Source organism: Antennarius striatus, chromosome 12 (assembly GCF_040054535.1).
Source record: "Antennarius striatus isolate MH-2024 chromosome 12, ASM4005453v1, whole genome shotgun sequence".
NCBI classification, from domain to species: Eukaryota; Metazoa; Chordata; class Actinopteri; order Lophiiformes; family Antennariidae; genus Antennarius; species Antennarius striatus.
In genome coordinates, this window is record NC_090787.1 from 15341445 (window position 1) to 15368700 (window position 27256).

The 27256-nt window shown below is 43.3% G+C and overlaps 1 protein-coding gene across 1 annotated transcript in view; it reads left to right on the plus strand.

Moving 5' to 3' along the window:
• The first annotated feature begins 6891 nt into the window (after positions 1 to 6891).
• igsf3 (immunoglobulin superfamily, member 3) overlaps positions 6892 to 27256 on the plus strand; it is a 70049-nt gene continuing 49684 nt past the window's right edge. Inside the window, exons 1-2 of the mRNA XM_068328740.1 lie at positions 6892 to 7384; positions 22854 to 23234. Coding sequence (XP_068184841.1) covers positions 7345 to 7384; positions 22854 to 23234 — 421 coding nt within the window. The 5' untranslated portion in view covers positions 6892 to 7344. The remainder of the gene's footprint in view (positions 7385 to 22853; positions 23235 to 27256) is intronic.

Consider the following 27256-nt stretch of genomic DNA (forward strand, 5'->3'; position numbering starts at 1 on the left):
AGTTAAGCAAGTAAAGAAAGCATGAAAAGCAGTAATGGATCTGAGTGAATTAAGGGGGAATAGTCCACCCGGTGGGGCTCCTGATACACTCCGTCCCCCCCTGCAGCCACGTTCCCACTGCTTTAACACACTTCCAGTCTGTGCCTGTCCACCAGACGCCCTTTCCTAATCACCTGACTGCAGTCACACCACATTCCTCTCTCACCTCCTCACAATCCCCCACTTTCCTCATCGGTCCTTCAGATATCCCATTTTTTTTGTTCATCCCATGTCAATTCCATCCCCGCTGCTTTTTTTGCTTTGTGCTTTTGTGTTTAATGGTCTGTTATCCGCATGAACACCTGGACCTCCACCTGCATGCTTCTGCCGGTAAACTGTTCATCAATAAATTGTGGAAGTCATCGTGCTGCTTCCTCCGTCTGGGTCTGACTCCTATTACCATTTCCTCTGCTTTACCTAAACTTGGAATTTTGCTTTTGTATGTATTATTTATGATTGCTGGATGAATCTTTCAAGTGCTAGTACCCTTTTTTCCATCAAGTCCTGCCGTGTCTGAACTCAAGAGGTCAATATCTTGAAAAATAAATTATTTATCTAGTGATGATTTCTGTCAAAGCGAGGCACCTCTGTACTCTCTTTCTCTACACACAAACCACGCCTGATGAAATGTCAGTCATGAGTTAATACATTACATAATCACAGCGTTTTTGGCTAATCATTAACTCAACAAGAAACGGTTTGATAAAACCATCTCACACTTGTACGGCAGCTTACGATAATGACACACAGCAGTACAAACGGTGCAACGTAAACCATAATTACTCTTTATCACCTCTCAAACAAAGCCAGGCAAACATCCCACCTGTGTCGAGCACAGTTCAAGAAAAGGGGCTGTGAAGCCAGGTTTGATCATGCATGTTGTGTGTTTGTGTTATGATGAAGAGGGTAATAACAGACGAGCTCCTAAGAGGAAACCAGAGACCTTCTGTTTGCAGAAATCACTTTGACTGCTGCCGTTACAGGAACAGAGACACAACTGTAGACCCCCCCCACCCCCAGTTTATTAACTCTAATGCAATTCTGAAATGTAAAAATGACGGATAGAAGTCAACAACAGTACGCAGAGTGACATCCCGTTATATATCTGTAAAAATAAATAAACTTTCACATGCACCGTCCTTGTTTCACCGCTTAAATAACGCTGTGATTCAGGAATATGGTGATGCATCATCCGTCCCTCCAAAAAGACTTCTTTTTTTTTGTCCACATACTTCCTCTTACAGCTGTGAGTCATGCCATATTTATAGGGCAGCATGGTGATACCTTGTTCTGCACGCACCAAGTCAGACCTGTAGTTAAATGCCACCGTGTAAAACTTGTATTTGTCGGCCTGGTGTTAATTGATAGCATCTGCTTTGTTGCTGTTACCCAACAGCGAGAACGACAAGTCTGTACCCGCGAGGGGATGATGATGATGAAATGTGTGTGTTGTTGTGCAATGGGGGTCGGTGCTCGGGCTTTAAATTCTACCGTCTGCTGAGCGTCTCAGCTCACCTTGGTGCTCTGACTGTCAGGAGACAGTCCCTAAGAGAACAGAATTTGTGTGTGTTGCTTTGTCCAATACACAATAAATGAATTATGTATGGCATTCTTTGTGTTTGTTTGTTGGGTAACACCCACGTAATAAAGATGAGAATGAAAGACAAACTGCCAAGGCATAGAGAAGAATCAAAGTAACACATGACGCTCATAAAGGTCATCTTTAAGGTTTCCAAAAGTTGTTCTGCTGCATGTAATGAGAGAGGAAGTGCACAATGATTTTCATCCAAATGGCTTATTTGATCATCCTTGTTTTATGTTAGTATGTTCTTTTATCAGGTATGGCCATCTGTGTGAAATTTAGGGTATTGAATTTCAAGATATTTCGATTTGACGTAATAATTCGCACCCAGTTTTAAAAAACAACAACATTAAAACCACTAAAACAAAGTCGCACAAACGTGTGGAGAACATGGAAACACCGCATAGGAGGGAAAAAGAAATAAGATGTCAATAAGCTTTATGCATTTTTTTGTGTGGACCAACATTTAGCGCAACAATTTGGGAAGTAAAAGAATTTTAGAGAAATGGTTTAACAGAAAATATCTGGAAATTTGTGTGGAACTTAATGGTCCCAGAGGCGTTTTGTTAAACATATTGAGTCAAATATTGCATAAAATCAACCCTATTGATTTGAGATGATGACCTTTTGTAACATTAAATCTATATGATTTCCGTTGTATGTTGATATGTTTGAAATTGTCTAAACTGTGACCCGGTGATTTGCTGCTGTGACACAGTGGAGTAACACCAAGCCCACGAATTTTGAGGATCTCTTCTCAGCATTTGTTCAGTTCATTTGCATTTAAACGGTGGACTTAATTCATTCATTTTCTTGTAGATGCCCGTTATTTATACAGTTTATTTTCCCTTTATTAACTCTGCTGTTTTCGCATTTCCAATTTTAAATCTGGTCCTGATTATGTTGTCAGATGTTTCCTCATTTCTTGTCTTCTTCATGTTGATGACAGTAATTGTATCAGCATCAAAAGTGGAGGATCTGTAACTTTTGACCCTTATTGTGGCGTTAATTTCAAACAAATAGGAATCTATTAAACACACGTCAACGTCAGCGTAACAATTACTGCAAAGCCTGTGCGCCTCGTGTCAGCATACAAATACTACACATCTATTACACATGAACTTAACAAAGACGACAGTGCTAACACACACGTGCACGTACAATGAGAACCTTGCATTTAGACTAATGCATTAGTACTTGCTATTATGAAGCAATCATGTCACTCAGAGCCGGAGCGAGTGGAGGCAAAAGAAAGTCTGATAGCATGTTGCTAATACATGAAAAAAAACAACGATCAGAGGTGAGGAATGGAGAAAGAGACAGAAAATCGGAGGCTTGACAGTCATTTCATATTAATACTCTTCAATAAGAGCTGCAATGATGAATAATTAATCTGCTGGAAAATGTAGTGATTTATGCTGCTGGCAGGCTGATACAATGTAAAGTGAGTGCAGCTGTGAATGCATGCAGCGTGTGTTTGATGTGTTGGGTTGTAAATTTGGAGAACTGAGCTTGATTATGTAAAAAAAAAAAACAACCCCAAAAAACAACAACAAAACAGGCAAAAACAGTTGGTGTGGATTACATAAAATCATACACTTGACTGCACCAGATGTAGATAATCGAAGGTTATCTAGCAGTGCAGAGTGTAATTTCCAGCTGTGATGAGCATTGTGAAGTGAGAAGTAAGTCTGTATTCGGCTTTGACTGTTGTGACTCAGCTTACATTAAATCCTAGCTTGCAGACTGGCACTCTGAAATCTGGTTGGACCCAGCTGGAGCGTTGCCTTCTGCCTACTGTCAAGGCCAATCGCGCACCTAGTAAGTCAAGCAGGTACCTGCGACTGTGCATTTCAGGCTCTCATGATCCCTTAAGAGAACCTGAATGGAATCCCAACATAAATGCATAAACACAACAGAAACATGTGAGTGGATTAGGAGAAATATTCCGTTGTGAATGTCCATCTTTGTTGGCAGATCGCACAGTGGTTGTACACGATAGCAGCATTCTCCATAATAAATGCCCTTTTTTACCTCATAATGCTGCTGGTACTCATGATTAATTCATACGAAGCACATATTGCAGCATAACTTTTGTTTGACAATGAAATGTTACGATTTCTCTGTTGTCTGTTTATCTTTCCTCCACATTTCCCCATCTGGATAATGTCCCTATCCCTCTGACTCCTCTTAGGAAAGCCTCTCACGTTGAATAAATACAGCTAGAAGTAGTTTCAAAAGTTTTTATTGCTTTTTGACTGCATCAGAGCAAAGAGCTTTTGTTTACTTATTTATAAATGTCTCTTTGTTTCAGGGATCATTTATGTAACGGTATTCCCTGTTTACCTTGGGTTCTAGCCGGGTTTTATCAGCAGCACGGATTCGTGTGTGATTCCTCGTTCGCTTCGTACATGTAATTTTAACATGTATGGCGATTTTCTCTATGAGGCAATTCACCATTACACATCAGCATGTCCACGTTTGCGTTGTGTGTATCCGATCACGCCTCGCGCGTGTTCGTGTTCATGCAAAACGCATTCATGTTCATATTCCTGTGGAAACAGAATAAAAAATGAAGATAAATCGTTCATATTCCTTTAGGACATGCTGTGAAATGTTTGTATGATAAAATAAATGAACAAACCTCTCTCTCTTTTGCACATGGAGCCTCTCACAACTATCCTATGTAACCTTGCTGACAACACAAAGTGCTGTTAGGGTGCTGAAATATTAAGATGAGAATAAACAAAGTGGGGCTTGTGAAAGTTCGCATCCCTGCTGAATGATTATGAATTTCTGAAAGAAAAAAAAAAGTACACTGGCTATCAAGACTTTATCTAGGTGATGGACCCTGTTATGAAGTGCACACAATGAAGACTCCTCTGTTTCCATGGAGACCTGTTGTGATCTCCAGCACCCACTACACTTGCAAACATTCCTCTGAAGCCTTTTCTTTTTTCCTTCTGAATTAAACGCACTTGTGGATCTTCACTAAAACTGTAAGGGGAGGGGGGGGTGTCAAAGGTGATCTCATTTTCATGGCAAACAAGATGCATCGCTCCTATGACATGATAGCTAGCTGCCTTTTCAAAGCCTGCCTGTTTAAAGTGTGCCATCGCTCGTACATGAACTCAGTCTGTGGAGAAAAACTAAAATTAGCTGCAGCACACCAGGTGTAATGCACATGTCCTACCTCGCTAGCAGTGTTTAGCTGTGTGTGTGTGTGTGTGTGTGTGTGTGTGGACCTGGATGGACCTGTGAACAACCTGAATCAATGAGCTCATTGTGCATCATGGTTTCTAATCCCATTTTGTCTTATTATTTCATCTGAAGCCTTTGTCTTTTCTATCCAAACATACCACACGCTGCCTCTCACTTCAGATAATACCACGACACTGTTTAAACAAAGGGAGGGACAAAACGACCTCTTTTTTTCCCCACCTCCCATCATGTTATTCGGTTCGACTGTTATTCAGATGTGAGGTTGCGGTTTATTAATGGCCTGTATTCTGTCAATATGTCTCGGTGCCTCAGGGCCTGAACAGTCTTTACCGGTTGTTCAGGAACTTTTATCTGAGCTGAAATCTATGAGCTGGGCAAAGGCAGACGAATCATCTTTACTGGATCCAAAAAATGGCATTCATGTTGCATTCAGGCTGTGTTTGGAACTTGAAATTCCCAGTTGATAAAGAGAATACCAGATGGGTCCGTAGCAATTACTTTCTGTATGCACATGCAAAGGCCTGCTCATTTATTCATGTATTACACAGGAGGGAGCTTTTCGGTTCCACTACTTTGAGGCTTTTTTGGATTCCATATTTCAGTCGTTCCCACATAGTTAATGCTCTTTCACGTCTTTGCAGCAAACATTATTATCTTATTGCGCTACGTTCTGTTTCCCTGCAAAAGTCCTTTTTCACCCTTTCTATTTTGAGATCCTGCTAATATCGCAGCAGCGCGGCAAATAACCGAGCATATGTCAAAGTAATGTTTGGTTTAGCTGCTTGTGATCAAAATCAAAGATGGATGGGATTGCTGAGTCGAAGAAACTGAAAGATGAACTTTGACGGGTTGGCAGAAAAGGTGCTTGTTCTGATATCGTATTTGCAAAAGTTCCCTGAGCGGTGTGGCAACTCATTATGTTGACTGCCAGTTGTGTTGCTTGTGTTGTGAGAGTATATACGGCATCTATAACACACAGACTGCTGGGTAAATTATGCATGAGAATGTGACTTCTGTGATCAGCACAGTAAACACCATAAATGAATGGTGGAGTGTTAAAACCCAGATTTACTTCTCTTTCCTTTTCAAAAAGGCCCTGTCATTGTAAAGTTAACACGCAGAGTAATGACATTTACTTAAGCCCCAGAAAGGTGGTTAAACTCTGCTCTCCAAAATAAAAAAGGCTGGGAAAAATAGCTCAGCTTTAGAAGCTTAATTACTCCACTTCGCTTAACCTATTCAAACCACAGACGTCCTGGCCTGGAATTTAAATTCTAGAAATGCAAATTCAGCCCTCATCCACTGTGGGCGGGAGTGTCCCCACACGGCCGGGGCGTGGGCACTGATTGGGGGGTTGGGACTCTTAACAAGCTGTTAAGTTTTTCAAAAAAAAAACAAAAAACTGCCAGGCAAACAAAAGTGGCTGACAGGAGAGCAAGGGGGGGGAAGAAAAAAAGGAAATATCCGCGAATGTGTGCCTGTGTGTGTGCCTGTGCGTACGTGCGTCTTTTCTTGTTTTTGGAGTCGCTTATAATTAAGATTTATTTTAGGAGCGCAGCTTTTGTTCTGATTGTAAGAAATATGTGCGCATTTTTAGGCGTATTGTCTCTCATGTATTGCCAGGGTGATTAAGAAACCTGATGATTAGAGTGAAAGTATTCATTGATTAATCTGATGCATTGTGTCAGAGCACAAAGCCTTGTCTGCCTCATCGAGGAGCGCCCGCCCATCGGGCTTTTCTGCGGAGAGATAGTGGCAGATTGATTCTAGTCTCCGGGATTTCCGTGGAGAAATAGCCACAGATCCTGCTTGGGCTGCGATTTTTGGTCTCACATCGGTGAGGACAGAAATGATAACGAGGGCTTGATTTTGGCGAACGCAGTCCAGCCCCCCCCACCACCACCACCACCACCACCACTCTCCCTGTGCTCTTCCAAGCCCGGAGCGTGTGAGCAGGTTTTCCAAATACGCGCAAGTCACGCTGGACTTTCTCTTCCACCGAGTAGGGAATCGCGTCTCCGCAGTCTCGGATGCGTAGTAAAGCGGGGAAGTGGGTTGGGTCGGCCGGGCGCCTGGCTGGCATTTTACGCGCACGTCGGCAGCCGTGGAGAGCAGATAGGTGAGCGTGGAATCAAGCAGGAAACGACACCCTTTGCCTTCCTTGTTTTTTTTTTTTGGTTTTTGTGTGTGTGTGTGTGTGTGTGTGTGTGTTTTTTTTTTTTTTTTTCCAAACCACAGAGGTTAGTCGGACTCCTCTAAACCCACCAGGATCACCGGCTGTGGATTTGACTCTCAAGACAAGATCCCGGCCGCTTTTTTTTTTTTTTTTTTAAATGTTATTTTTATGATCGATCGTGATCCATCGGAGCTCCCTTCTACTTCGTTCTGATTCAGGACCAGCCACACACACACACACACACACATACACACACACGACCGGACGACACCGCCTCACATAAAGCGGAATATTGGGAGGTGAATCTGCGGGACGAACGCACACAATGGCAACCGGTGCGCTCCTTCTGCTCTGCGCGCTGCTCGGTAAGTCACCGGAAGAGGCTTTCAACCTTCATCTCTTGGCGTGGAAAATGTTTCCCCCCCCCCCATACTCTTTGTTATTTAGATGTGTCAATCCAGACACACCTGCGTGACACAACGCGTGGATTGCGTTGGGTGGGTAGTTGGGAGCGGAACTAGTCAGCGTGAGTCAGGTGGAAGTAGGTTACATGGGTAATCACTGCGATATTGACAGATGCGTGTGTGTGTGTGTGTGTGTGTGTGTGTGTGTGTGTGTGTGTGTGTGTGTGTGTGTGTGCGTGCTGAACTAGGTTAATGTGTTATTTGTACTTAAGTCATAGATTAACTCTATACACCCTGACCTCCTGCCTCCCAAGGGATGATCATGAAGACAACCTGCTATTGTTTGTCATATACTCACATTCACATGTACATTATGAGTGTATAAACTCACACACACCTGGGTCACACAGACACACACACCACCACTCCCACCCTCCTCGGGGTGTGAAGTCATCCAATGGGTGTGAAGGCACCTAGTACAGTTTTGTCACCTCCAGTAAGTCATCCCATGAAGTTACGCCCGGCGTGCGATGGGTTTACACTTTTCGCACTTGCCTGCAATTTAGTGGATGTCACAGAGGAATGCGAGCTGAAGCATGCAAGCCTGATAACACACACACACACACACACACACACACACACACACACACACACACATACAATGTCAGGACTCATGCCTGTACCCCCACACACACACACACATGCAACACAACATAGTACATCCTGCCTGTGAACTGTCCCAAACAAACACCAGATGGCTTTGCTGTTCCTGGATGGGGAGGCCTGTCGGTGCTGCCGGGGGGGGGGATGGAGGATGGAGGATGGGGTAAGGGGTGGTGGTGGTGGTGGTGGTGGTGGGGGCGTACATGTCTTTCCACTGAGGACCCGTTTTGGCCAAGAGGATTACCAGTCTGTGTCTTGCTTCATGTCCCCATTAAAAATTCACTTTTGTTGAGATTGGAGGCTGACGACTTAATGACTTTTCCCAGTGTGTGTGTGTGTGTGTGTGTGTGTGTGTGTGTGTGTGTGTGTGTGTGTGTGTGTGTGTGAGCAGAGAGGAGAGGATTCACACTCTCAACACAGATCCACAGCCACGCTGGAACAGCCTGTGTTTCATATTACATAATTATCATGAAGCCTTTGGTTTAATGGGCAGCAGTGGGGAGTGCTGGAGAACATCACAGGTGCTGGTGGGGAGTAAGTTACTTATTTTTGTTGTTGTTTGCGGTGTTTTCACGTGGCTCATCGACACCGATCACAAGAGGACTTGTGATAAGCTCTAATGATATGTTGTCAGCATCACTGTTGATATCAGGCTGGCAGTTCTGCTGGATGACAAGTTGCAAATAAATCCTCCACAGCTGAAAAGACGCTTGAGCGACAGAAAATTTATTGGCAACAATTTTTTTGATGATGATCGTGTTTTAAGTCATCCTGCAAATAAAAATGACACAATCCTCGTCTGGCATGTGAGAATTCTCTGGGATTCTTTCACGATTTTTAAAATTAATGCGCCTGAGGCAGGAAAATCGAGACGTTTGAAGATGTTGCATCAAGCTCTGGAAACTTGAGATAGTTTTTTTTTGTCTTTTTTTCCCCACCATATATAATTCAATCAAGATGTAATGATTAATATTTATATACAGTATTAGTACTTTATGCACTATAAGGCGCACCCAAAAGCCTTTAATTTTCTAAAAAACCGACAGTGTGCCTTATAATCCAGTGCGCCTTGTGTATGTAAATGGTTTTAAAATATGCCATTCATTGAAGGTGCGCCTTATAATCCAGTGAGCCTTATAGTGCAGAAAATGCTGTAAGTTAATTTAATAATTTAATTGTAGTCCTATAATAATCAGCTGAGCGTCACTATAGCACGAAAAAACCATGTTCAATAACAAATGGTTGTGAAATACTTGCATCATAACATGGATCAATGAGTCTTTATGTAACATGTGGCATCATAGCGGAGTGGCGGGGGCTGGTTACAGGTTTAAATGTCCTGGTTGGAATCAGACGCTTCGGGAGGGGGTTGGGGGGGTGTGTGTGTGCGGGGGGCAGCATTAATAACACATCAGCACAGAATCCGAGAGAACATCAGCTGTTTATCTCTCGCTGTCTGCATGGAAGCATCTGTGTTTGTGTCCACCTTTTTTTGTCTGATTTGTCCACATTAGTGAGCCTCCATGTTGAACGTGCTCGTACGCAGTTTGTTTGTTAAAAGAAAGGAGAAGGAAAAAAACCCAGGAAAAAATAAAGGTGTTTGACAGCTGTGTGAGACGGAGACTGTTCAAGTCACTGTTAAACCCAGAGGTGCCACTTACACAATGTTTTGACAGGCAAATCTTACATGGAGGTTATTCGTGTGTGTGTGTGTGTGTGTTAGCAGGTTTATGATATAAGTATAAAGAGTTGCCAGAAGGAATGGATCTTTATTAGTTTTGCAAACAGGATGTGATCCTTCTTCCCCACAGAGCCGGAATGGGTTTATGCTTTTTCTGTCTCGTTGCTCACCACTCAGTATAACTTTTTTTTTTTGGTGGGGGTTGGGAAACTTCTGTTTGTGCAAGAACTTGTTTAAGATGGGAATCCAACTTAAAGTACCCAAGATGTCCTAGTTTATGCAGCTAGATTGAAATGTAATATGTGGGGCTGGCTGCTTTGACTGTGAAATGCCTGAGTGGTCTCCATTACCGGGCTGACAGGATGGCGGCCAGGAGTCGCCCAGGTTCTGATGAGCTACCTCTGGTCTGGTTTTTCAGCTTCAGAGCATCCTCACCTCAGACTGAGGGAGAATCTCTGAACACCGATGTGGTCATATATATATCTCTGTTTTAATTACAGTAACTATGAATTCACTCCCTCCACCTTCTATTCATAAAATCTGAACGTGTTCTGCACCTTTTTTTTTTTCTTCAAATGTGTTAAGATTGTGAAGATGTCTGAAAGCTGCGTTTTCATTTCAACATTCAACACGAGTCAGATGCATTTAGGTCCTTGAAACTGATTATTTATTTTTTTGTGTGTCTAAACTCGTGTGCGGTCACCTAAAATTTTCTTGACCCGCTGAAAAACATCATTTTTCCGTCACACCGTCAGGGTTTCGTTCACGTCTGTGGAGTATGGAAATAAAATGTCAGGCCTTAAACATACATCGACTGGATTACCGCACAATGATGGGAGACGTGCAGCAAAGCTTAAATGGAAACCCCCCCCCACAAACACACACTGCAGGCTTAATGTATACAGTGACGCAATACACAACTCAACACTCCGTACAGGAATAGATGAAAATCAGCAACTAGCTGCAGGGGTGAAATAAGCCTGAATAGTTGAATTACTCGGCTTCGGGGAAGGGTTGAGCAATAATATTATGCTTTTTAGTCAGGGGAAGTAAAACCTTCGAGTGAAAACGGTGGTGCCATCATTCATCCTCCTCTATTTCTTTCTCCCTCGGCGGTTGCAGGAGATGTTTTCTTGCTTCATTTCAGTCATCCTGATCCTTTTGGTAAGATTTTTTGATGCTATTTTTGATCAGTGGTTTCAAGTTAGAAGAGGCAGCAGAAACGAGTTGCCCATCATGGCTGATTACAGTCTATTGATTGAAAAGAGGAAAAGTTTGAAGTAGTTGTAGTGACACTATCAAACTTGGTCCTCATCAACAGTCAGAATGTAAAGCCAGTCTTGGTAATTGGCCCAATCAAACGACATCAAGCATCTCATTTCCATTTTAGGGCCACATTTTGTAATCGGATTTTTAAAAAATCTTTTGTGCGGTTGAAGAAGGGCAGCCTCTATAAGTACCGAAGTATAGATTTGATTATATGATGCAATGATAATTACCACAAGTGCTAGAATATAGCCGAAGATTGAAGAGTCTCTTTCTCTATTTCAGATATCCTCATTAAAGCAGATGCATTTTATGGACGGTAGGAAGTAAATTTAAGGAATATTTAGGATGTTCTCTTGTTTGCAGAGCATAAAATGACATCCTTTTATGTTTACCGGTAGCAGAGGAAAAACAGGTGCTGTCAAATTAAAAGGAGACTCGCATATCATAATCATTTTAATGGACTTTATTATATTTTCCTGGTCATGTGGATGTTGAGGTCAACACGCAGGCATCTCAAACTTTATCTGCATTCAAAGTTTGCAGTGCCACACCCCGACGCCCACCCTTCTGTCAAAAATAAGGATGACAGCTGGAACCACCCCACCCTGTGGAGGACGGGGATTTTCAGGACGTGTGTGTGTGTGTGTGTGTGTGTGTGTGTGTGGTCAAGCCGAAGCGTTTTCCTTCCTTCCTTCCTTGAATCAGCTGTTCCCGTGCCGGGAATGCCTTCTGTTTTTTCTGTAAGCCCCAGCTGACGCTAAAAAGAGTCGTCTAGACGATGAGGCCAGATGCAGTAAGTCACTGTCTGGTTGTTTGTGTAGCTGATATGCAGCTATGTGCAATGGGAAATTTTGGCGTGTGCACATGTGACCGTCCCAAGTTGTGTTGCTCATTATTTGTGCCCGTTACCAGGAACAGCTTCCTCCTGTCGAGGGTGGGGGGACACAGCCGCATGCAGCTGTCTGTTTGTGTGGTAGCTGCTGCTTGTTTACATCACAAGCACCAGACCCACGCCTTTGTGTAAACCAATGACAAGATGCCGTTTGAGGGCTTGTTTTTTCCATATCACGACGCTGTTGAGTCAACTGTCAAAAGCAAACACGAAACGGCAAACGGTGGTGAAGCTGTGTGACGGAATATTCAGGAAGGTCCAGATGTAAACGCCGGGCGTTCATCGGTCAGAGATGTGATGGGTCACAGATCAACGGAGGTGAACTTTGTTGCTTCAGCTGCACCAGAAGGTTGTTGGGATCGGGACAAGAGTGAACTTTCATTCTGTGATGTATCTTTACTCTTTGGGGCGTCGTGTGAATGTATTTAATAAATAACCCGCCCAGAAATGGAGGAAAGTCTCATATATTCACCATAAAGCAGTGGCTTTAGTGCTTATAGTAAATTACGGTTTCAGTCGGCTTAAAGACGTGAATATATTTGGTTTGTTTATAAGTAAACTTCTTATAGAATATCTTTGCTTCAGAGCAATGTTTCCTACTTTATATAATAGGTCTAGAATATTTAGCTCTAGAAATTCAAGTCCAGAGACAAATGACCTTTCACATTTGATGATTTGCTCCTTAATTCAGAAGGTTTTTTTTCAAATTACAGTGTTTTCCGCACTATAAGGCGCACCTAAAAGCCTTTAATTTTCTCAAAAACCGTCAGTGCGCCTTATAGTCCAGTGCGCCTTATAGTGAAGAAAATACTGTGTTTTTGGGGAACATTTTTAAACCAAGATGTTCTCTCAGGTTTTTTTGGGGAGGAAACTCCTTCATTTCGATGCGTACACGCGTGACGTCTGGGTTAAAGGTGGAGATTACGGCGTGGAGGAAGAAGTTTTTCAGAACAGACTGGTGAACTTAAAGGTGACGTAATATTTTCCAGTTGGCTCGTCACATGGGTATTAATCACTTATTATCGTCCACTACTTGCAGCGCTTTTAATTACACTGTATTACAGGTTTCACAGCTCACAGGTTATCCGAAGGAATAAACAAGTTTTTCCTTTATTGGAACTTCAGAGATCAGGGGAAAAATCGAACGTTGAACTTCATCATCAGTAGAGCATTAAATGAAAAATCCAAAGTTGGGTGTGGAGAATCGATGCTCCTCCTCCTCCTGTCTAGTGAGTAGCCACTGCCTCCCCCACCCCCAATTTTCTTTTTTCTTTGAACAATGCCATCCCAAGCCCACCTCCTCTTCAGAGAACACTAATTACAACTTACCTTCAAAGCTGATATTTTCATCTTCCTTGGCGTGAAAGGAAGAATCAGCCGAGCAGCGTCTACTTGGGACTATTTACCAGCACCCCCCCCTCGCCCCATGTTGAGTTAAAAGACCAACCCTGCCCCCCCTCGCCTTGGGATTTGGTCTGCTCCTCCCCCCTCTGCTGTTGGTGTTGGTAGTGATGATGACTGGTCTTTACTCCTCACACACACACACACACACACACACTCCCCCTACTCCAACCACCAACTTAGCAGATTCCACACCGGTGGGTTTACGCACCAGGCGGCGTCACTATGGCGACCACAGCCTTCACCTGCACGCAACCGATTCTCATTTAGCGTCTCGGCGTCGTGTGCGTCTGAAGGTGTTGATGCGCTGAAGTAAATGTCACAACGTGTGATTTTTTTTAAATTTTTTTATAAAGATGCTCTTCCTCAGCGATGAAGAGCGCTTCACTCTTCATTGTCTTTTCCGCTTCACACCTAAAAACCAGACGCGTGTGTGTGTGTGTGTGTTTCTGGCTAATTGCTTATACATAAATGCATGAATTTTAAAGCGTACGTCTTTACTGCCTGAAAGGCGAAATAGCCGACAATGGCAGGAAAAAGTCTGTTTGAAGTCGACTAATTAATAGTTAATCAGTTTCCTTTCCGATCTACAGCGTAATGCACAAACATGGGAGCTGATAGCAGGCTGCCAGTCACACACAACCAACAGGAAGTACAGGAAGTAGACACAGCTGTGAGGCTTAATTGTGCACAGACACAAAACGGATAATGACCGAACATAGCAGAGTTTTTATAGCCTCGCATTCTTACACAACAATTAACATTCAAACAATCAGTTGGAACTGCTTTAACAGTGTTTCATGACACAATAGAACATTTAAAGTGTGTGTGTGTGTGTGTGTGTGTATACATGACAGATTGTGGGGGATGGTGTGGAGCAGGTGTCCTATAGATTTAATGGGTTTGAGCATGGGAGTAGATAGAGGCACTTACGTGTGTGTGTTTTGTGTGTGTGTGTGTGTGTGTGCGCTGTTTCACAGTTTGTCAACTTGCCTCTGTTCTCTAACGTTGTTCTGCTCAGAACGGGAGTGAACCATAAATGTGATGCTGATTTATCCTTTTTGAAATGATGATTAACAAATATTACCTGCCCATACGCTTTGAGGCGGCTCACAGACGCTCCCTCCTCTTCCTCCTCTTCCTCCTCTCACCGCTAACTGATGGCCTGTAACCATCTGTCACACTATAAACGTCCGTCAGGCTCTCAGCAGAGTTGAGGATCGACTCCACGGTATTGAAACCACATAAAAAACTTTTCCCCATAATTGTTTTTCTTCTGCGTCACGACTTCCCAAATGTTGTTGAGAAGCGGGAGACCGTCGGTGAGAAACGTTCCTTCAGTTCAGCCCCGTTTGATTTATGATCCGCTTACAGCATCTGATTTTATTTATGTGCTGTTGTTGTGTTGAATGAAGTATGAAACGAAGGCATTAGATTCGTATAGCAATGGAATCAAGCCTAATTCTGATGTGTGTGTGTGTGTGTGTGTGTGGCTCTGACGTACAGTGTGTTGATCTGAAGCCATTTCTTTCAGCTGTTGTGTTTCCAGGCGAGGGAGACGTCTCCTTCCAGCTGCAGTTCCCAGCCATCTCTCTCACTGTCTTCGTCTTTGAATTATTAATCCGTAATGGGGATGGCGAGTAAATATTTTCAAAAACACAGAATTGGCAGACTTTAATTACATTTATATGTCAAGATGTCACTGTAGCTGTGCCACGCTTGACTGTGTAACTGAGTTTTGGCGCCGCAAAGTCCCTCCCTCTTGGCTGTGCTGCTGCAGAGTCGTGTAATTATCCTCTAATAAAGTTCAAATGCGATCGTTCCCTCACCTCCATGTTGAGGGACGGAGCCACATAGCATTAGAGGTTCAAGGGAGGAACCGCTGCTTCCCGATCGTGTGCTTTCTTTTGCTTTATTTAAACACTTAAAGAGTGGAACAATCAAATAAAAGCTGTTTTACATTGTGGTGGTGGTGGTGGTGGGAAAAAAAAGAAGCAGCTGAGGGTGTAGGAGGGAGGATGAAGAGGCAGCTGTTTAACGAAGAGGGAGAGATTACGATCCACTCCATGCTGTTGACACTCGACAAATCCTGCATCAAAAACGGAGAGGAAAAAATATTAATCGGCCAGCATGCATTTCAGATAAGCAATCAGTAGTCCTTAGACGTATTTATGCTTACAATGTAATAACCAGAAACGCCATCCTGACCTCCCCGTGTTCTAAACTGGAAGTGGCCCCGGGGCGTCTTAATATCAGACCGGTTTGCATACCGAGATCAGGACGGCGCAACACAAACCAAAATTCCGAGCTGTAGGCGCGGAGCCATAAAAATGATTGATTTTTATAAAGACTTCTTTAAAACTAGAAAGAAAAGCGAGCAGAAATCTTATTAACTTTGTCAAATCATTGTCAGAACAGGAGTTCAGCCAGATATCTTAAAGCAAGCGTAGCAAGAACAACTGGAAATTGAAAAAGATTGCTGGCCGGGCTGGTTCCAAAGCTAACAGAACCGTTTCTTGGCTGCTTCCTGAGGTCTTGTTGTTACTGTGAGGTTGCCAGGCAAACAGTAGAGACTTCAGACTTGGCAGCCAAAAAAATACTCCAGCACACAACCCTTCTTGGAGGCACATTCTTTTTTTTCTTTTCTTTTTTCTGTTTGGGGAAAGGGGGCGATCTTGGCATTACCCATTCCTCATGCTAGGCTAAGCTAACGGGATGGATTTGGCGCATCAATCTTCTCATCATCCAACTCTTCCCAAGAAAAATGACTTCCCATCCGAAATGTCAAGCTGTCTCTTTAAAAACAGATCTCCCCTCATTGGGATTCAGAGAGAGAGAGAGAGAGAGACGGAAAGATAGAGAGACAGAGAAAAATGCAATATCCGAATTTGCAAGTCAACTCTTTGTACCCCGGCTAGCGGCTGGGGAGTCTCAGACCTAGCCCAAATAAATGTGTCTACCTTTTCCTATGTTCACTTCTCTCTTCACCCTCTGGCTGTTTTTCCTGCTTTCCAGTATTGTGATACACCTGGAAAAAGAAGGTGAAGTTTTTCCCTCCAGGTGAGGATAACGTTCTCATCTCTTTACCCTCACGTTGGCACCACCGGCGCCGCCTGACTTCGGTCTAATTGAGCCATGCAAAGATCAAATGGTGAAGTGGAGCCCGTGTGCTTCATCCTCCCACTCACAGCGCTCGTATGCTCCGTTGTTCCTGCTGATTACAGCTGTGTTGGGCCAAATGGACAGTTAACTGTTTGTCAGCTGCTAGTGGCCGTCTGGCCCGTCTGACCGGGTCTCCAACGGACGTTTGATCACTTCGTCTCCTTTTCACAGGACACTGAGAAGGAATAAATGATAAAATATGCCTCTATAATCTCATCATGATTTGAGGTAGCTGCTATGATACATTATGGTTAAGCGGCTGGATGAAGTAGAAATTCTCCTTTCTCCAATCATTTTCCATGGTTTGAATGAAGCTTCCTAATGACATCAAGTGGTATTTATCCCGGAGTATTAAATTAGTGTCGATAACGGTCTCAGTTCAGGAGCTTCAGATTTCAGTGGGCATCTATTGACCTGAATGTCATGTTTCATTTCATGTCGAGGCCAAACTCCACATAACTGCTCCGGGCACAGTTTGGTTTTTAGCCAAATAAAAATGGAGAGTCCAAAAACTTTGCGTTGGTTTGTTGAGTTTTCCGAAAAAAGGATGCGGCTATAACAACTAATAACATAAATCTAAAAAGACATTTACGGATCGACCGCCTCTTCAATTTACTGAGGTTGGACAGATGGCTACAGCCGCAGGTCCATCCAGGCAATTGGCTATTAGGGAACCTTTCAAACAAGAGTCTAAATATAGACGTGACGGAGCCAAGAAACGGCTCTTCTTCACAAGGTGCTTTTGTGCGATCAAAGTGTTGTTAGAGCTTCGCTGTCAATGAGTGATAAAATTAAATTAGTATTTGTAATTATTACGATAACAATAAAATGGTGACAGGTGTGATAGATTTCTTCTATGTTTGCAGGGAGTCAGTTGTTAATGACAAAGCTGCAACATTGATTTCTACATTCATACCTGCAGATAATTATCAGAGCCAAAAGTTCAGAAAGGCCTGAATTGTATCTGATGCTGTCTGGAGCCCATTGATCAAAAATCTAAGAATCTGCCAAAGATGTGGGAGGAAATCTAAGCCATTTTATGGTTCATATCCGGCTGCAGTCTGTGGTAATGTGAGTTTTCCTGCTGTATCGCCAGCATCAGCACCGCCACACATCCACTTGTGTCAAATTTGAATGGAGAAGATCAGAAGAGATGAAGGAGATCGTCACCGCCTAGGTTGAAGCGTGACGAAAGCGCGCAAGCCGGATTATTCTGTTGCGTGAATTCGGGACAGGATCCATTTGGAACGGTGCTCGTATCGTCTCTAAATGTTAACGTTTTTCCCCTCCGCCTGGAAAAAAAAAAACCGTCTCCTCTTTCAACACTTTCATCTTCCTCCCTTCAGTTTTCCCTCATCGTGGAATCTCTCTGTCTCCCTCGCACTCGCGCTCTCTCTGGTAATGATGTTAACAGGGTCAAATGCTTTCAGGGGCCTAGAGGGAGAAGGGATCGGAGTGATTTTGGAGAATGGTTAAGCAGCGCTGAGAAGTGTGAAGAGGAAAATACTTTTATGCTCTTCATCTTTCTCCCGACATTTATTTCTCTCTGTCACACTTATGCGCTGCATATTAGTCAGTGGTATCGTTGTGTATTTCCCTCGTTCAGTCGCTGTCTGGTCTTCAGCGCCCTGGAGGCAGTTGTCGTTTCCTTCTTCTACCTATTTTTCTTTTCCTCTTCTCTTTGCTACTTTGCTCTGTGAGAATCTTCAGATCTGTAGGATCCTCCTTCTGTGAGTCAGGACATTGACTGGATCCATGCTTATTATTAATTCATATTTCACTGGCTGGAGTTACTTCAGATCCTCCACTCTTCAACAAGTTTGAGGATGTGGATCATCAGGGATGGGCAGTACTTCAAATTCTTGTTGAGACAGAGGTCTACCGAAACAAAATCCAACACTGTAAATAAAGTTATCCCTGTTTTTTTCTTATGCTATTCACACGCAACTCATCTGCTAGCACACACAATGAAACGGCGTGTCGTGATTGACACACCGTGATGTTCTCCTTTTTATTTAGCGAGCCTACCTGTGCGTGAGATTATTTTCTCTCAGCTGCGTGACCCTGCATCCAGGCAGAAATGTAGACTGTCTGAACAGCATAATGTCACACCATTGTTGGGAGGATGGAAAAGAAACATTTCTTTTCACATCTTTCATCATGTTCTACCTCCAGGACCTAATTCCGATACTATATTATTCACTGGATGCCTTAATTGAGGAACAGATCTGATCGCTAGGGCTGAAAGGATTTTTTACATAGTTGAAATATGTCGATTTGTAAAAACTCCTCAAGGCCAATTATATTCTATTTGAGAACAGGTTATTATGGACTTTGTAGTCTGTGTGTGTGAGTGACTAATAAGAAAAAAGAAAAGAGAAAGTGATGGACATCTCAAATCTGCAAATTGGCCCATCTCCATACTGCTGTGACTGTATTGTCACACCCTGCAGGCTTTTTATTATACACCTTTCTAGGTGTATAATTATCCCGTGTCACAGAAAGCGGATGTGACTAGTATGCATATCTGCCAGTGGCCTCACTGCTGCTCCAATTGAGAATAAGACACTGGCCACAAATGATTGGATTAGTGTTTGACCCCACTTCCACTTAGCATAATCCTCTTTGCAGATTTGTATGTTGTGTGTTGGAGTCATGTGCCCCTGTGCGTTCCGGCCGACAAACATCAAGGTCATTTGGAGCGCTTGTCTTTTGACTGGACGCATCTTTCCTGTATCTATGCTGGAAGCAACCAGCAGAAAAAAATTCAATAGATGGGATACAGGGGTGGGGAGCAGAAGGGAGGGATAATGTGAGGATGGAGGGGGGGGGGGGGCAGCCAGATATTTGAGGTATGCAAAGATGGAGATGAGCATCAATAATAGAAAATCCGAGGCCTTGTTGAGAAAATGCGGAGACGTGACGATCAATCTGTGTAGCCAGAGGTGAAGAAACGGGGGGAGGTTGCAGGCATAGGATTATTGTGGAAAGTTGGTGGAATAGAACGATCATTTGAAGGTCTGCAGGGTTTGGAATGTCATTGTCAGGCTTTCTAAACAGCCTGCAGAGCGATGGGCACTTTGAAGTTTCACAGAGCCGCTTAAATCCTGCCTGAAAGATGCAGAGAACCGCGAGGAAGGGAGAAAAGACAGGAATATATACAGAGAAAGACAGAAGGGGCAGGATGAAGGGAAGGATAGACGAGAGGAAGAAGGGAGTGAGAGTAATCAGGAGTAAGGAGGGAGCTGGTTTCAGGGGGATGACAGGAGATGGGCAGGGGGAGGAAGGCTTTAGTGCACCGGCACAGAAGGAGTCGTGCGCGTCTTTTGATGGATGACTAATATGTTTCCAGCAGCTTTAGATGAGGAGCTGCAACATGAGAAGCGGTGATGCAGCAGTTCAGCTCTGACCCGATCTCACATGGATGTGGGGAGACTGGGTGCCGCCAGATCAGCACTTAATGGAAAATAAAGAACTGGCTTTTCTGAAATCATCCCATTAAATATGATGCGTTCACGTTGTAATCGGTCAGTCTCGTCCAGGAGGGTTTGGTGTTTGCTCAGCGTGGAAGTCCAAAGGAAGTAAATCAGATCGACTGGACTTGTAGGAAGTTGCTTGAAGATGTTTCACCTCTCATCCAAGAGGCTTCTTCAGTTCAGAAATGAAGAAGCCTTGAGGGAAAAATTCTCCACGTCCAGTTGATTCGATTTAATGCCTTTGGGAAAACGCGAGCTGGACGGATGAGAACCTTCAGAAGTGTCTCGTGTTGGCTAAGCTAGCATCGTGGAAAGAAATGCGAGGTTCCATCATCAGTTCAGATGAGGCATATTCACATTATTCAGTTACACCACAAACACAAAATTCTTACATAGAAGAATCTGTCATCGGCAAATTGACATGTAGGCATGATTAAAGAAATTCTGTTTTAAAGTAATTCAAATTCTAACATAAAATTGGAAACACCTTTTCAGAGAAAACCCACACATGTTTAGCAGCCACCTGCAACGAATCCTTGTTTTTTGGAATCTGTACCTTTTGACTGGTTTTTCTATTTCTGTATGCTAATAGAAAATTCAGTCATTTTCTTTTTAAGATTATCATCTTATTATATACTGTTCTTTAAATCTGTGGCAGGAAATTCAAAATATACTGTAAATCAGTAATACTAGTTATAAAAATATGAGCTGTATTGGAAATGTTAGATGTGTAACCCCTAAAAAAGCACCACCAGTTGACTAATTTTATCTGCTATGGTGTTTCAATAATATCACTGTGAAGACATCATATTTCTGCTGTTGGTTTAATAGAAAAGAAGTTTCCAGTTGTATCAACGAGTAGAGTCTCATAATTGACCTGATTAATTGTGGCGATCTGAAGAACAATCCAATAACTAATCAATAAGAACTGATTTATCAATCACCCATAAATTACATTCAGAGTAATATGTGGGTTTAAACTCACTCCATGATGTTTGAGGGACTGTTTGGAAAGTGTGGTGAGCTAAACCCCAGGAACAAGTTGTTCTCCATCAGGGCTCCATTGAACCGTTACACTGAAGGTCAGTAGTATCACCACATGTCAGTGATAATACTGACATGTCAGTGACAAACAGGGGGGCGATAATGTAGTTCAAGCACTGATTGAACAGCGAAGTGCCTTCACAGCTCCAACCCGACATTGTAGACAGCTCAGCTGTTGGCTCTGATGTCATTGTCCTGGAATCGTCTTAGTCAGACGCAGTGCGTGTGTGTGTGCGTGTGTGTGTGTGTGTGTGAGACAGTGGTGTCATCCGACAATGCTGCGGAGTGTCGTGTCAGAAGGCTGGAAAAAGCCCCGCCGTTCTTTAGCTTCAGGAAGGCCTCGGCAGCGTGTGTGTGATCATCATGTGATCAATAAACCAAGCTGAGATACTGAATAGAAGCAGTGTGATTTGTAAAAACACCACCAGCAGCTAACCTACAGCCACAACTGTCCAACACTAGGGGGAGGGTGTGTGTGTGTGTGTGTGTGTGTGCGTGTGTGTTTGTGTGTGTGTGGGAGGGGGAATGTAGTGTAAACGTAAGAGATAGTTACTGTGAAGCAGAGAGGATGTTAAAGTTAAAAAGCTGTTCTGGTGCATTATTAATGCCCAGCATTGTGCTCACAGACACAGCATCTTACAGTATTTCTCACACACATGCATAGTTGACATGCAACACATACACACACACACGCGCATACAAATGCAAACACACTCACACACAGCTGCAATCCCCAGTTGCTTGTGCAGAGAGGAAACGTTGTGCTTGTAGCACTGTCTAGATTTAGTGGTATGTGTTAGTGTTCTGTTGTCTCTGAGTGGTGTGTGTGTGTGTGTGTGTGTTTTAGGGGTTGAGGTAACGTTCATATGTTGTCTGACTGAATATAGGTAAGAAAGAAACAGAGTGTTCAACATTTATTCAAAAACAAAGTACCAGTTAAAGTCAGGATGTGACTTCATGACTCCTCTCCTACCCTTCCACCCAGTTTCGTGGTAATCCATCATGTTGTTTATGTTTAATGTTGTCTATGTTTAGAGGTCAAAAGGAATCCAAACGACCCCATTTGACTCCGCCCCTTTATCCGAACTTTTCCATAATTCTTCCTCGCTGCACGTCCAACCTGTAGGTTTAGTGTAATCCTGCTGGCAGACGCTCAGACTAACAAAGACAAACCACTGTTGGTGCAGGTTTTACCTACTCGGTGGAGGTGAAAAGAAAAACTGCTCAGAGCGAGTGAATGTTGAAACTGAATTGGTATTTCTTGCCTATTAGATGAATCGGTGTACCTTTTTTTTTAGTCCGGAGTTTTAGCCTTAGACTTAGAGTACTCATTCTTCAATCTGACTGGTTGGTCTGTAGCTTTAATCTGTAGTCTGTGCCCATCGTCGCTAAGTAACAATGACGATGGATGTGTCAGTAAAACCAGTATTTACAGCCCACTTCAAAAGCACCTATGAAGCTGGACACGCTTAAAACGCCCCGCTGACTCGTGTTTTACCAGCTCCCACTGACCTCCGACCTGAACACCCCCATGGGCGCCTCTCACCTCGCTGTAGTGCTGTCCAGAGGTGAAGGGTGATTGCGTGTAAAAGCAGTTATAATCGAGTCTCTGTGACTGTGTTTGGACGAGTGTCCATCTGTGCATACGCCAACCTCAGCAAGCACTCTGCAGGATGCTCAGCTGCACATCACATTGTTTCCGAGCATGCTGGGAGATGTGTGCGGTACATAGTCTCTCACATTGTTAAATATTTAAATGGCAGTTTAGTAACCCATGTTCTCTCTTTCGCTTCTCCCTTCCTTCACCCTATCTGCACCCTCTTTCTGTCTTTCTGCCTGCAGTCGGTGTTGCCGTGGCCCAGAGAGTGGTAACGGTGCAAGAAGGACCTCTGATTCGGACCGAGGGCTCTCACGTGACCATCTGGTGCAATGTGACAGGCTACAAAGAGGGAGTGGAGCAGGACTTTGAGTGGTCCGTTTATCTGCCGTCTGTGCCAGACAGGGAGATCCGCATCGTCAGCACGGCTCAGCCCAACTATGCCTACGCCATTTATGCCCAGCGGGTGAACAGCAAGGAGATCTATGTGGAGAGGCTGAGCCGTGACTCCGCTGTGCTCCACATCACCAAAGCACAAGCCAAGGACCAGGGTCTGTTTGAGTGTTACACGCCCAACACCGACGGGCGCTACCTGGGATCCTACAGCGCACGTACTAACCTCACTGGTGAGTCTCTACACACACTAAACATGCACTGTTTACAGGCTCAACGCCTGTCGTCACAGAGAAACTGTTCTTACTACACAAGCCCATGTGCCGATGCTCTACATATAACTGTTATTGTACCATGCGATCAGCACGACCCTTCCATCTGTTGCTGTTGGATCATTATAATCACTATATATCAGCCAAGTCACCCTTTTCATAGTTACTACAAGCAAGAACTTCTACAACAGGAGGACCTGTTTGTCATTCGTACTTCTTCAGAGGTCATTCAAGTTGCCACTGTCAATAATTATTTGCCCTAAAGGAAAACTAACTGCTATACTAGCCTGACCGTTCACAGGCGTGGGTTTATGCTGCGTCATCATGGCATAATGACATTGTGCCGATTCTTATTTATGTCAGTTTCTGTATTTGGCCACAGGTGGTGCTGTGGAGCAATACTGGTACCACACACACATATTTAGTGACCTCTGGTAACAGATGCTGAGCATGACTTTTATTCATTCATTTTCTTGAAGATGAGACACTCTGTAATCGTCTTGTCTTCAGCCGCTTATCCAGATCCAGGTCAGGGGTTAACTGACTACTGAATGACTACTACTTGGTTGGGTAGACACTGGTTAAGTTGCCAGTTTATTGCAGTGCCACATGGAAAGACAAACACACACTCATAGCTGCAGTCAGTTTAAAGTGATCAGTTCAGCACTATTGCATGTTTGGTTGGTGGGAGGAAGCCTTAGAATCTGCGGAGAACCCCAATAGAACCCACAGCGACACAAGCAGAACATGTAAAGTCCACACAGAAAGGCCTTAAGAGGAGTCAAACCAAGAACCTTCTTTCCATGAGGCAGCAGCGCTACCCACTGCATCACCATGCTGCCCACATAATTGCTTATTATTAGAAAAATACTAATTAACATAAAAAATAGCAGCAAACAACACTTTAATTAGCACAATATAATAAAATCCAGGATTGGGCATACACACAATGAAATGTGTGACTCACGCAACTGTTTGTGTGATGCATTATATACATCATTAAGGATGAATTTGCATCCAACAAAGTGTGTTTATTTGTGTACTGGAGCATCTTTCCAAGGAAATTTGAAGTGACAGCATTTATATATAAATATTTTGCAGGGATTAGCTCACAATAATAACCAAGATATTAATGATCATACTATTATTATTATTACTATTAATAAATGTTATTATTATTTTCATGAACAGAGATTAATTATTGCAAAAAATAAGTGATTCTATTCTGGAATACTAGTGCCATCTATTTTTTTTATGACACTGATTTGTTACAGGTTGTGTCAACCTCCAGTCTTTGGTGCTGATTGGGGTCTGGGGCCCCGTGAAGCTGCCTGATCCAAAGCTGCTATCAATCTGAATGACAAATTGCTGTCAGAGTTGTGAAGTAAAACCCAGACAGTGTGATGTCAAATAAAATAAAGTGACATAATAACCTGAGTCTACGCAAACACTGGATGTGGTCCATGCCCTCCTGGAGGTAGTGTGAGAGGAAATGTGCTTCTAGTGTCACAATGATCCCCTCTGAAAATTACTGTGGGAAGCCAAACATCCCACCATGTCACACACAGACACACCCAAACCATCCCTCACCTTGAACCATTTTAATAACACACCTGGTGTGTTTGACTGATGTAGAGCTCTTTCAGACAGGAAAGCTAGTTTCTGTACTCCTTATCTGTGTCAGACGTGCAGAAAACGAGCCCACGCTGCTGAAGACATAAACGTAATGGCTGGGTATTCCATCCATTTCTTAAGTTTGACCCCGAGAGGAAGATCAGCAGCACCAGAGATGAAGACAATAAGTGCAAACCAAATTGTTATTGACAGAAAGTTTGAGTTGCACTTAATTTGCCCCTCGGTGTGTCACTGGAAACATAACTTTTAGGTCTTTTCAGTCCAGATTGCAGAAACAGAAGTCTGCTGGACAGATCAATAGGCTGAATAAGTATTGCCTGGACCTCAGGAGTTGCATTTCTTCCTATGAACAGCATGATTTGATTGTGGCTCCGGGCACTGGAGTAGGGCTCTTTAAGCCAGCCCTGCTGATCGCATGCAGTATTTATAGAAATGTGTGTGAGAGTCCTTGCCTGCCTGTCTGTGTGTGTGTGTATGTGTGTGTGTGTGCATGCGTGCAGAGGTGTTGAGGCACTATTGTTATCTGAGCCATCCTGTGTCTTTGACCTCTTAACCCACTCCCAGGGGTCACGCTGTGGGCTTCTTCCGACCATCAGCCCCTCCACGATACGCCAGCAGCTGCACGCCAACTCAGACAAACAACACCTTGTCTTCCACCCCCCACCCCTCTCCTATTCCTCCTCCATCCCCTGCTCTCCTGTCTTTCATTCTGTCATCTGTTTCCATTCATTAGCCTTGACTCCTTTTTATAATTTGTTCTTGCCCTGTGGATAAAAAAAAAAAAAAGATGCTGATAGCACCTTTGAGAATGTGTGTTTCAAGGGTAACGCTAAAGGACGACCGCAGCAGGAGAGCGTTGTAGAAGAAATATTGGAAGACAGGACATGAAATGGAAGGCCAGACCAGGAGGTGTGTGTGTTAGCTTGTGCTACTGGTGAAGGGTTGTTTGGTTTAATAAAGGGGTGAGGAGGCCACACAGTTATCTGTGCCCTGAGTGTTGTATTAAGGCTGACTCGCCAGATTGTTTTCATCCACTGTCACCTGTGTGAAGAATAGAGGAGGGTTTTATGTGGAACGTAATACCTGTTGCCTAAGGAGGAGAACAGTTTCTACAGTGTGTGTAGATACTGTTCCTTCTGATACCGAGACGCTGTGTTCTCCTGTCTTGTGTGTCACATGACCTCAGCAGTGCGTGTGCGCTTGATTGTCTTGAAAAGGGTGATCCTCCTGCGGGAGTGTTTTCTGAAGAGGAGCACCAGATGGAAAGCGTGTTTGTTTAGTGATAGTAATACTAGTGATACTAATCTCAGATAAATCACAGTCTAGCTCTCTTCAACCACAATTATAGCTCCAAACAATATGTAGCATTTAACATTGGATGAGATAGACATTTCCCAGAGCAGCAAGTATCCTAAAAATAACCTGAAAATATGTGTATTCATATTTATGTCTGCTAGATCATAAAGCGTGTGTTTAAAGTTGGTTTCTGTTGCCTCGACGCTCTCCAATTTATTATCTTGTTTTCCATCTTTAGCATAAACTTCCCCGAAAAACTTCAGTAGAATCGACATGTTTGTTTTGTGCCTGTTTTTCTTTTCATCCGTGAACATAAAGAAGAGAGGGATATAGAAAAGGTTCCGTCTGCCCGTCACATTTCGTTTCCAGGGCACCATTTAAAAAACTGCATAATGTTCAAAACAATACAATCAGCATCTAAAATGTCCTTTGTTAGTTAGGGATTTTTATTGTTTCCGTTTTAAATGTTCTGTTTCCATGGTTACACGTTGAATTTACTTTCTTTTTCTGAGTAGGATTTGTCTCGGTTGGCAGTTTATGGGGCATAACTCAAAAACTTTTTAATACCCCCACACAAAAACTTTGTTCACACATCTCCCATGTACCATAGAGGAACTTTAAAACCTTCCCCATATATACAATTAAGAAGAACTGCAATAACAGGAACACTGTAGATAACTACTTCCTATCTGTGAATTGTCTGTTCTGCAGTGAAGATGTCACTGGAGTGGGTCTGCTTCTCCTGGAAACGGGCTTGACAGAAACCAGGTCTGTTAGAACGAGTCACAAGTTCAGACAGGACATCTTTATACTTTAAGTTCGTGACACACAGACGCTCTTAAGTATTTAACTCACAGTAGCCTGGAGTCATGTTTGCGTCATTGGGGCAGAGTTGCTGACGAGACGACTCGTGTTTGTACCAGATGTGTCAGTATGGCCCAAAGTAAGTGCAGTTAAATCATCGTCATACGTGCAACAGATGCCGGAACACGACATGAACGTTACTGATGGCTAACTTTCCTTTAGTCTCCTAATAGTAAATTATACTTGTG